Consider the following 11,899-nt stretch of genomic DNA (forward strand, 5'->3'; position numbering starts at 1 on the left):
CTCGATGCCTTTAACCTCTACCTGTATTCTATTTCTCCTCCACAGAAATTGCAGATATTGGAATCAGAAACGAAATTTCGACTTTTTTAATTGTGTAGAAATTGGCCAAGATTTTTCAAACTATGGTTGACATTTTATAAATGACTAAAAAATCAACCTTTCGACCTTAGCGATTATCGAAAATTACCTTTGGGTTATGAAAACCTCTAAAAGCTGGCGTCCATTTTACAATTCACAAATATTTTAAAATGGAAGGATAAAGTCTTGCTTCACCCTTCCATCAAATAATTGCTATAAATTATTTTACATGAATTTATTGCACTAGTAATATTTATATAGATTTAAAATTATCAATAATGTTTATAAATCATAAATGTATTTTCATTATTAGATTTTTTTATTTTTTTGGTACAGTAAAATGGAATACTAAATCGCCACATTGTCTAATTGCATACAAAACAAAATTGTGGCAAATACTTTAAAGGATATTGCATGCAATATTGAGACCATTTTAGCTTCAGTGGCTACAAATATAATTGTAATTATAAGTACTTAAGTTTAACATAAAAAAATATGTGTGACTAAAAAATAAAGTATACTTAAAGCGTTCTTATGGAATGTTGCTTGAACTCCATTCATATAACTATGACGCTTAATACATACATATGTATAAAATGCTTAATAATTTGAACTCAAAAGGAACATACGAGGTCTAGGAACATACAAACATTTACAACACATACACACACACGTTCACATATTCATAAAAATATTGCAAAGCGATTTGTGAATAGAACGCTCAGGGAGAAAACTTTTTTCATATTTTATCCATTTTTGCATTTTGAAGATGTGATAATTCACACGAAATGAGTGAGACGATAATGTTCCTTCAACAGAATATTGAAAAAAGTATCACATAAAACACAATATTAATATTATTACTGTTATTTTGTTTTGTTCTGATTTTTGTTGTTGTTTGTTTGCTTAATATGCTTTTGGAATAATTACGTCTTAACCTTGCGCCCATTTTTTCCACTATATTTACTGCGATCGTGACCATTTTGTCGATTTTTCGATGTACCATTTAAACGTAAGATACCATTTGATTTGGAGCGTGATTCAAAGAGAACATCAGAATCGGTTTCCGAATCTGTTAGAGATGTGCGTGAATCTGTAAAGAAATAGAACAAGATTTCTTATCAAAACCTCTACATTTTTATTAGAAAAATTATCATCAATTTCCTATTTTAGCCAATGTGGTAATTTCCTTTAATATTTTGAAAAAGATTCCTATAGAAATGAAATTTTGAAAAAATTTCCTATAGAAATGAATTTTTAACAAAATTACCTACAGAAATGAAATTTTGACAAAATTTCCTATAGAAATGAAATTTTGACAAAAATTCTTAAAGAAATGAAATTTTGACAAAATTTCCTATAGAAAGGAAATTATGACAAAATTTCTTAAAGAAATGAAATTTTGACAAAATTTCTTAATGAAATGAAATTTTGACAAAATTTCCTATAGAAATGATATTTTGACAAAATTTCCTAAAGGAATGAAATTTTAACAAAATTTCTTATAGAAATGAAATTTTGACAAGATTTCCTACATAAAAATGAAATTTTGACAAAATTTCCTACATAAAAATGAAATGTGGACAAAATTTCCTGTGGAAATTAAATTTTGAGAAAATTTCCTATATAAAAATGAAATTTTGACAAAATTTCCTATAGAAATGCGATTTAGACAAAATTTCCTTTAGAAATGAAATTTTGATAAAAATTCCTAGAGAAATGAAATTTTGACAAAATTTCCTATAGAAATGAAACTTTGACAAAATTTCCTATAGAAATGAAATTTTGGGAAAATGTTCCTATGGAAATCAAAAAAGATGGTAAAGAAATGTTAAAAACCTACACATAGGCAAAACTTATGTGAGTATTGAATTATTTTACTTACAATTTGGTGCTTCTTCGTCCTGTGTTCCAATTAAGGAATATTTTTGAACTTTTGGTCTAGAACGAGGCTTCTTTGTTTGTCTGCAGGCTATGGCAATACCCCAAAATACTGCAGACATTAATAATAGAGAGACAATAACACCCACAAAAACATAAAGGACGGACCAATCTAAAATTGATTTCGAAAAAACGTTTAAAAATAATCATACAAAGGATTGATGTTGCTCTCTCATACCGCAGTTGGCCTCCTCAATGCCCCAGAAATATCCAAATGAAGGCATCCAAAATGCTTCGCAGAAGCAAGCTCTTGTATCAGAATTGCATACTCCATGGCCCGAACATTTATTCTGACAAACCATAGTGCGAACATCGGCAAAAACTGTACCCAGTATAGAGGCATCCCGTTGCAGCTTTTCTTTCAAAAGACGTTCGATAGTCAAACCATCAACTGGCGTAGTTTTTCCCGCTTTCTCCAACTGTTAAAAATATTTTTAAAATCGTACTCTATGGTCCGTGGGACTTAACTTACCTCGACATAAAACACTAATATCGCTGCATTCGTTCGTGAGTCATGTTGCAGGTCACGTACTTGAATCTTCATGTCACCCATTAGTAGACCTATCTTCTGAACAATGGTATTCAAGGCAGAATGATCCAACATGGAGATATTCATAGGCAATGTAAGTTGGACTAAATTCAATAGCATGGGATCAGGGTGAACGAAAACACTGGCTGTGTCAGAGCTGGTTAAACCCTGCTCATCACTTACGGTCAATTTGAATACATAACGACCTGATACGAGATTGGTTAGCTGAAGGCACAACAAAACCGGTTAGAACTTAGACAAATCGAAAACTACAACCACATTTTGTACTCACAATCATGACGGGACTGCTGTCAGTGTTTCCCACAATCTGCCCAGCTGCCAAACTGGCATCTTCACGTGTCCATTGATATTTGGCTATACTCAAATCATCCGAGGAGGAGGTGCCATTGAAATAAATAGCCGATACCGGCAATGTAATACTTTGGTCTCCTCCTGCATTAGCTACTGGAGGTGAATTTTTCTCTTGCACCACCTTCAACCACATCGAATCGGTTGCTGTGTTATTGCTCTCATCGACAACGGTAAGTTGGAATTGATAAAGACCCAATGTAAGGCTAGTAGCGTTGGCCACCTGAAATCACCCCAAAGGAATTAGTTTGCACACGATTTCGATGACACGCGTTACTTACCGATTCATTTGACCTAAGAATAGTAGCCGTATTAGGACCAGAAATTTCCTTCCATTCATAGGACTTAATGCCAATATCATCTGTTGAGCCTGATCCATTTAACGTTATCCAATTTGTAGGCAAATTTATTGTCTAGAAACAGAAAAAATGTTAATAGTTCTTCGAAACCTATAGAAGATAGTGATATTACCATATTTGTACCAGCCACAGCAACGGGTGGTGAATTTGTAGGTGGCTTTACAAACACATGGACTTTTGCTGTACTTGATTGTCCGCTACCATCTGTGACTTTCAGAACAAATGTATACATGCCCTCTTCCAAATTGGATAGTTGTACATAAGGTGTTCTAGTATTTTGCATATCAACAGCTTTGGCTTCGTCACTTGCATCTTTAGTCCACTCCCAGGCTACTATTTCGTGATCATCGGAACTCGCTGTACCATTCAGCGTAACATTGTTATTGGGCAAGTAGAGGATGACAGCATCACCAGCATTAGCCACTGGGGGATAATCGGTACCTTTCAAAACGGTTATATTGGCGATTGTGGAATTTGTAACGTTGTCGGTGTCGGTTACTGTCAACTTGAAGGTGTAATTTCCTGGCGATGTGAGATCTGTCAGTTGTAATGTGTTTACTTCTGGTAACTTAGGCTGATAGCCAATGGGGCCAGAAACCACCTCCCAGTGCCAAGACACAATTTTATCATCATCTGTACTGGTACTACCATCCAAAATTGCATTTGTTGTTGGTTGTCTAATGGTCTGCTCACTTGGGGTAATAATCACTTGCGGTACTCGATTTATGCGTTTTTCAGGCAGCACTGTAACATTGGCCATAGACTCGCCATATGTGCCATTATCACCAGTCACTGTAACTTTGAATGTATAAAGACCTTCGGATAGATTGGATAATTTGACCTTAGATTGACTTTGATCCGATATAGTACCATTCATGGGACTTTTAGGTTGATTGATTAGGGTCCATAGGTATTTATATTTTGTGTTACTGGATTCTTCATCGGGCACAGTGAAAGCAGCAAGTGTCACTTCTTTTTCCGGCAAACGAACTTCTTTGGAAACAACGGATACTGTTAGTTTCTTATTTAGCTCCGTCTTAGCAGTTGGCTCTGCTTCAGGTTTCTGGATTGTCGTTGCTTCATTGGATGATGCTGAAGCCATCATTATATTGTGGGCAGCTCCTGATTCGTCAATCATATTATAGTCCATGGAATCGGGCACACAAACCCGCAAATGATTGCGTACCAATCCTCTTATGCATTTGCATATTCCCGTATTGGCATCTACCGAAACACATTCCTCATTTAAAGGACATCTTGAGGATCCTTCGGCGCCCATATCAGGGCTGCAAGTTATGAAGTTCGTCAAAGCTGCGGATTCCGGGGACAAATTGGCCCTGTAATAGGATAAATCTTCCGGTAGTATGCCCTCAGTTTCATCCAACGGCGATGACATCAGTAATTGTTTTACCCTTTTCTCTGCCAATGGGAAATCGTCTTCATCATAGTTCCCTGGAACTGCCTCAGCCGTTCGCGAATAATAAGGAAGTTTGTGCGATTGTTTCCAAAAATTTAAAGAGTTGATATTCTCATTGCCCTCAGCCTCGTCGAAGGCCATTATCTCATTTAAAGCTTTTGACGACTTCAGCGAATCCAGCCATGAAAATTTCTCCTTTTGTGAATCCGACCTAACAGGATTCACCAATACCATTTGTATGCGCCCCGGTGGCAATGTTCTGCGCTCTTTGGGTAGGCAAGCCTCATTACTAACACAACGCACATGATAGCATTTGCGTTTAAACATAAACACTACGTTACAAGTGTTATTCCTCCCTTTCTCGCAGCAGGCCTCAACACATGTACGCAGATCAACTTCGCCTACTGTGTTGGCATCATCCACTGAGGGATATTTTTCAAATATACCAGACTTGGACTCATCATGGGGCATAGTGCTCTCGAAGACATAGCGAACCATATTGGGACACAGCACTGTTAAATCACCATCTCCCACATTTCTTGTACTAACAGGAGTATCCCCTTGTGTAGTTTCATGCCCTGGAGATGGAATTTCTGTCGTAACAACGGTGTCCACAGCCATCAAAGCTGACACATATGTTGCTACGACGAAAAACACCAAAATCTCCCAACTAATAACACTTGTAATCATCTTTTAAATATGCAAAAATTCAATTTCCAATGTAAACTACGTACTAGGTCCTTATAAAGATTTTTTTTCTCACTTTGTGCTGATTGTAAATTTCATTATTTTATAGTTGAATAATTTTCTGCAACAATGACGAAATTATTTATACGAATTCGAATGGGATATAACTCAGTGGTAGAAGACAGTCTTTGTGAAAAATGCTGGCGAGCGAAAAAAAAACAACCACCTTCCAATCTTTTTCGTCGTCTTGTCAAAACAAATTTCTTGCAACAGCTGTTTCAAACGGTTTTACACCACCCCAGAGATAACAGAAGTTATCGATAACACACTCTATGATGTGTGGAGTTCGATTTAAATAAGCGACCGTTAAACAAAAGTATGTAGTATCGGCTTAATGTACCCAGCAAAAAAATTTGGAAGTTCTTCCAAAGGCACAACTTTAAAAGCACTTCCAGAAAATGCACTCCCATTGATGTTCTTTATTTTAACTACCCAGGAAGTTCTTTTAATTCAATTTTTTATAACTTGATTTGTTCATACTTTTAATGGGTAATTTTAACTTTTTTGTTTCAAATAGGTTAAAAAGAGAGTAGGAATTCATAAAATGGTACAAATCATTTAAATGTTGTCGAAAAAAATGCTAAATTCAATCTGAAAAAATTGTGAATTTTTAAAATATTTGAGGTCAAACGTTTCCAAACAAGCGTTAGAATCCATTAAAAATTATAAAAAATTATAAAAATTATTTATTTGACAAAATATAACAGAATTTTTTAATTTACATCCCAAACACTGAATTTGGATTGCACCTAAAGAAGTGATGCAAATTCAGTGCAACGGCTGTTGAAATGGAGGACTTCCATCCTATGACAAGCTCATGTTAAATTCATCGCTTCTGCGTCAATTATGCACCACTTCCAGATCCAAAACGAACATTTTCATTACTTTTTTGGCGACGCTTTTTTTGGGATAGTACAGTGCTCATGAAAGATTATACAGACCAAAAGTGTGGCGCCCTTTCCGGGAAAAATACTTAAATTAATCATCAAAGTGAACCAGATACAAAACCAAGGATTTTATTCGACTCACGGGCATAAGCGTAGGAAGGCCTCTGGGGAGGGGGCTTAGACCCCCCCCAGAAAAAATTTAGCCCCCCCAGAATTTGAAAACCTATTTACGATTTTACATTTTTATAAAAATTAAACAAGTATATACAACCGCACAAAGTTCCGCTAAAGACTTTCATGCATAATCGAATTACTTGGGTTGTGGTAGCAGTTGCCGATGGCAATGTTTGAAGTCTGATATTTATGAAATAGAGCTGTGATTGAGCTTATGGTTTAGTTGAATAACTAACAGCCTGTTTCTGTATGTCGAACGAGTTCAATCGATCGACTGAAATGCATAGAAACAGCTGTTTTTTGGTTATAAATTCAGCTGTTTGTTTCCATTTTAGTCGATCCACAGAGCTCATTCGACATACAGAAACAGGCTGTAAAGCTCCTTTATTATATTGTTTAGTCTGGTTTAGTCATCTTAATTAAAAAATAGTAATTAAAACTATTCTTTCATAAATTAATATCTTAATAACGCTGCAAAAAAGCGTCGCCAAAAAAGAAGTGAAAATGTTCTTTGTGTGTCCGGAAGTGGTGCAAAATTGGCGGAGAAGCGATGAATGTAATAGGAACTCGTCATAGAACGAATGTCCACCGTTTCAACAGCCGTTGCAATAAATTTGCATCACTTCTTACGGTGTGATCCGAATTCAGAGTTTTGAATGTGAATTAAAAAATTGTGTGATATTTTCTCTAATAAATAATTTTTATTTATTCGGTTTTTATTTGATTTTTGGTCGATCTTTTGTAAGAATTATGTAAATATTTATAAAGACCTCGAGCTTCAAGAAACATTAATTTATAATAATTTTTATATTTTTTATGATTTTTAATGCATTCTAACGCATGTTTGAATATTTTCAAAAATTATCGATTTTTCTATAATGGATTTAGCATTTTTGTGGCAAAATTTGATTTATTTTTACCATTTTATTTATTCTTACTCTTTTTTAAACTATTTGAAAAAAGAAAACAAAAATTACGCATTAAAATATGAAAAAACTGAAGTAAAAAAGTTCCTCTGTAGTTAATATAATTAACTTCTTTGTGAGGACATTTTTGGAAGTGCTTTTAAAGTTGTGCCTTTAAAACAAATCCCATTTCTTTTTTGCTGGGAAAAGTGTGGTACTTTTAGTTGCTTTATTATATATTATTTTGATGCCTGTTTTTGTATTATTTTTTATGAAATAAAACAATAATTGAACCTATAAGTTCAGTCTATAAACTTTTAGCTAGGGGGGCTATAGCCCCCCCCTAGGAAAATTGTCTAGCTACGCTAATGCTCACGGGATATCACTAAATCCTGGAAGTCTGTACCGAGGCTAAACCTTTTTCCCACCTGATTGTTTCTGATAAGACATTATGGAACCTTACACCCAAAAAAGTGAACCCACCATGAAAGAAAATTTAGGTTTGTATTAGAAATATTTAACTAAAATATTTTAGTAATTGCAATTGCAATAAGTTAATAATTTTTGTCAAATTGATGAAAATTTATTAAAATATTTCATATTTTGGGAAAAAAGAGAAATAAAAATTGTTAAAATGTCTTTAGCGCTATATGAAATCCAAGGAGACACAATTTAAGTTAAATTTACTCATTTAAGAAACTTGAGCAAACATCTTCCATTTTAGGAAAATATAACCTATTTTAATTTTGGTAGAGACCACAAAAACTGCCCTATATAACATTTCCTGAAGATCGCATATAATTTATAGCATATGGACAAAAAGAAGTGGTCTATCAGAAGGTTCTGACCCTTGAGGTCTAACCCCAATATTTATAGTATGCACATTTTTAAACGAGACATTCTGGGCACAAAGATACAATGTATCTACCCTTTTGTGTAGAATTATTCTCCATGTTAATTTGAACAAATAACTCCAGTAAATATTCTAATTTCTCGTTTCCATATCCTATTTATGTTTTCATTTAACACCTATCTCATGCATGTGGGTAAACATATTCCTAAGTTCCCATAGATGGGAGCAAAATGATCAACATAAACAAAAGACCATTAAATGGGTGGTTAACAAGGAGATCACAGAATTCATGGACCCCCATCGGTAACGTTGACCAATTCATAAGTACATATGTACATACATATGTAGCCAAAGCCGGTATTGCATCAAGAAATTTAGCATCGTTCTTGTTTGATAAGAAGATTGGTGCAACATTCCACATTCCCTTTCAAAGGTAGCTGAAGTTTAGTTCAGTAGCTATCCGACTGTTATAAAGAGCAGTGGCAAACGTTGCACCTGTTCCCGATAGTGCGTATTCTGGTTAAGGTTAAAAAAAAGTGATTTTAGTGCAAAAGATTGAAGCACAAGAAGCAAAATGCAATCAATAAAACTGGTTCAATGTGTTGTTGTAGTATTTTATGTGGTCTTAGTGCATTTGCAAGAAGTTCACATGGTCTCAGATGAAGATGATGCTAATGTCAATGGCCGAATTATTTATGATCAACGTCAAAGTGGAAAATATAACATACATGTTGTCATTAAAGATGTGGCCATTATTGAAATGGGTCAAAATGAAATTGAAGATGTGCGTAATATCATAAAAGTATTTGAATTATATGTCTTTTAAGAACCTATTATTAATTTGGAATTTTGATCATTCCTCTTATCGTAATCGTATGCCGGTAATTCTAGCAATAAGGACAATAAAGCAAAAACTAAATTAAAGAATGCAATTACTTAAACGGAGGCTTTGTTTTACTAAATACTAATAAAGAAAAAGAAATTTCGATACATTTTTTTAGACAGTCCCAGGAATAGATCTCCAAAAATAATAATCGTTGTCTACTGTTACTATGATGATTTTTGGCCTAAGAAGAATGTGTTAACTTGAAAAATTATCAATTACAATAAGCAAATATTTTGTTTGCTGCTAGGCTTAATTTAAGAAAAATCTCTGACGTCACCTACGTTTGTATAGTTTCATCTGAACTGAAGTTTGCCGTGGTTCGGTTGAAATAAAAGGTGGTATTTCAACCGATATTTCTCAGCTTAGCTAACTATGTTGGTTTCACGGTTGCCACTCCAGCCCAAAATAATCTACCAAAATGTAGAGAAAATTTTACCAAAAAACCTACAAAACAAAAAAAAATTATTTTGCAAAATTGTATTTCTATAGAAATTTTTGTTGAAATTTTATTTGTATCGAAAATTTTTCCAAAATTGTATTTCTATAAAAAATTTTGTCAACATTTTATTCCTGTAGATAATAATGTAAGAATTTTATTTCTATAGAAAATTTTGTCAAAATTTGATTTCTATAGAAAATTTTGTCAAAATTTTATTTCTATAGAAAATATTTTAAAAATTGTATTCCTGTAGAAAATATTTTAAAAATTTTATTGCTACAGAAAATTTTTGTAGAAATTGTATTTCTATAGAAAATTTTTATTCCTGTACAAAATATTATAAAATTTTATTCCTGTAGAAAATATTGTAAAATTTTATTTCTATAGAAAATTTTGTCAAAATTTTATTTCTGTAGAAAATATTGTAAAATTTTATTTCTATAGAAAATTTTGTCAAAATTTTATTCCTGTAGAAAATATTTTAAAAATATTATTTCTATAGAAAATTTTGTCAACAAATTTTTTTGTATAGAAAATTTTTGTAAAAACTTTATTTTGTAAAAATTTTATTTCTATAGAAAATTTTTAAAGTACCTCTTAGTGGCAGAGAAATAATTTGCCGTGGTTGGTATTCAGTACTCAAATGCATCAAGTTATTTAAAATTTGCTGTTTCGACTAACAAAAGCTTGTTGTTTCACAAACGAAAAATTGTTGATTGATAAAATTTTAAATAAATTAAATGTATTAGTTTTAAATTTAACATTTTTACATATGTGCACATCGAATAGCCCATAATTGTATTCGCGTAACTTCGAAAGATTTCATTAAAATAAATTTTAAAAAAGAGATTAAGGGTCCAATCGACACCAATTAATTAATTAATTGTAAAAACTTTATTTTGTAAAAATTTTATTTCTATAGAAAATTTTTAAAGTACCTCTTAGTGGCAGAGAAATAATTTGCCGTGGTTGGTATTCAGTACTCAAATGCATCAAGTTATTTAAAATTTGCTGTTTCGACTAACAAAAGCTTGTTGTTTCACAAACGAAAAATTGTTGATTGATAAAATTTTAAATAAATTAAATGTATTAGTTTTAAATTTAACATTTTTACATATGTGCACATCGAATAGCCCATAATTGTATTCGCGTAACTTCGAAAGATTTCATTAAAATAAATTTTAAAAAAGAGATTAAGGGTCCAATCGACACCAATTAATTAATTAACACAAATTCCTGTTTTGCAAGTAAAGGGCGAGGGGCTTTATTATTTATATATTCTTTGAACACGTGCGCCCCTAATATGTATAGTAATTCATTTGTTTCCATCTTATTTTCCAGTCCAGCTATAATGATGAAGATTATTATTACGATGATAACGATTTAACTGTTAAACCAATTACACTCAATCCTCCTACTACTACTACCACCACCAAGAAAGTGACAATGCCTACTTTAACCACATCCACTTCAAGGAATGAACGGAATCCAACAACTGTTAAGATAGAATCTTTCGATTTAAATGCCACGCCTAATATGGATAAGGACACAACAATAAACAATCAACAAACGGATGAGACAACTTTCAATCCATCTTCTATATTTTGGAATACATTATCTTCCCTGGTTTCCAAAACAACCATGAAAGACAGTGTTGTATCTCTACCATCGCCCACACCTTTTGCAAACCATAGTGGATCGAAAAAACAAATTATTACAAAATATGAAGATTTAAAACCTCGCAGCAAAATTGAACCTATTCTATATGCCTCTGATGATGAAGACACAATTCAAAACAAATCTAGGGAAGACTCTATAGATATCGATACAGAGCCGAAAATAATGAAAAATTCCAAAATATTTAAAGTAAAAGTTCACAAATCACCACATCCGCCCCGGAATTATTCACCACTGAAAATACAATCGCGACGATGCCGATCCTATCAATACCGGGATATAAGTGGTAATTGTCGTAGCAAAAGATCACCAACTGGCTCTCTGTTGTAAGGAATTCTTTCTATCGATTTGTCGATGAGAAACTGTGAAATAATTTTTTTCTTTTTATTACTTTTTACTCTTTTACTCCTGATAAAGGAATCGTCTCTTCAGCATGTTGGTTACCTTACCATTTGTTCGCGGAGAGCTGCATCATAATGAAGACCACCAAGCTTAAATAACACTTTGAAAATAATTTAATTGTAACATTCTTTTCGGACATTATTAATAAACTATAGCTATTTTCGTAAATATTCTTAAATACTCGTATTTTTTCAAACTTTAATTGAGATTAATGAGTTAACAAAACACCATTAGGT

General features: G+C 32.9%; 2 protein-coding genes across 2 annotated transcripts; one reads left to right on the forward strand and one right to left on the reverse strand.

Moving 5' to 3' along the window:
• Window positions 1–354: 354 nt before the first annotated feature.
• On the reverse strand, window positions 355–5,631 carry LOC142227353 (dyslexia-associated protein KIAA0319-like protein). Its single transcript, XM_075297832.1, has 7 exons — window positions 3,389–5,631; window positions 3,199–3,330; window positions 2,841–3,140; window positions 2,492–2,773; window positions 2,198–2,438; window positions 1,964–2,131; window positions 355–1,171 (listed from the first exon to the last, which is right to left on the reverse strand). The coding sequence occupies exons 1-7, from the start codon at window positions 5,381–5,383 to the stop codon at window positions 1,005–1,007; spliced, it is 3,285 nt and encodes a 1,094-aa protein (XP_075153947.1). The 5' UTR covers window positions 5,384–5,631; the 3' UTR covers window positions 355–1,004.
• Window positions 5,632–8,693: 3,062 nt separating this feature from the next.
• LOC142227357 (uncharacterized) lies at window positions 8,694–11,841 on the forward strand. Its single transcript, XM_075297843.1, has 3 exons — window positions 8,694–9,043; window positions 10,926–11,587; window positions 11,679–11,841. The coding sequence occupies exons 1-3, from the start codon at window positions 8,834–8,836 to the stop codon at window positions 11,755–11,757; spliced, it is 951 nt and encodes a 316-aa protein (XP_075153958.1). The 5' UTR covers window positions 8,694–8,833; the 3' UTR covers window positions 11,758–11,841.
• The last annotated feature ends 58 nt before the right edge of the window (window positions 11,842–11,899 follow it).

This window comes from Haematobia irritans, chromosome 2, assembly GCF_050003625.1.
Source record: "Haematobia irritans isolate KBUSLIRL chromosome 2, ASM5000362v1, whole genome shotgun sequence".
Taxonomy (NCBI): domain Eukaryota; kingdom Metazoa; phylum Arthropoda; class Insecta; order Diptera; family Muscidae; genus Haematobia; species Haematobia irritans.

Excerpts from the sequence above, each read along its gene's own strand:
- LOC142227353 (XM_075297832.1), bottom strand. The coding sequence starts at position 5,383 with ATGATTACAAGTGTTATTAGTTGGGAGATTTTGGTGTTTTTCGTCGTA. Across the intron at positions 3,331-3,388 it reads CTGTGGCTGGTACAAATATG|ACAATAAATTTGCCTACAAA; the intron begins GTAATATCACTA and ends TTCTGTTTCTAG. Across the intron at positions 1,172-1,963 it reads GGACGAAGAAGCACCAAATT|ATTCACGCACATCTCTAACA; the intron begins GTAAGTAAAATA and ends ATTTCTTTACAG.
- LOC142227357 (XM_075297843.1), top strand. The coding sequence starts at position 8,834 with ATGCAATCAATAAAACTGGTTCAATGTGTTGTTGTAGTATTTTATGTG. Across the intron at positions 9,044-10,925 it reads GTCAAAATGAAATTGAAGAT|TCCAGCTATAATGATGAAGA; the intron begins GTGCGTAATATC and ends CTTATTTTCCAG. Across the intron at positions 11,588-11,678 it reads TCACCAACTGGCTCTCTGTT|GAATCGTCTCTTCAGCATGT; the intron begins GTAAGGAATTCT and ends CTCCTGATAAAG.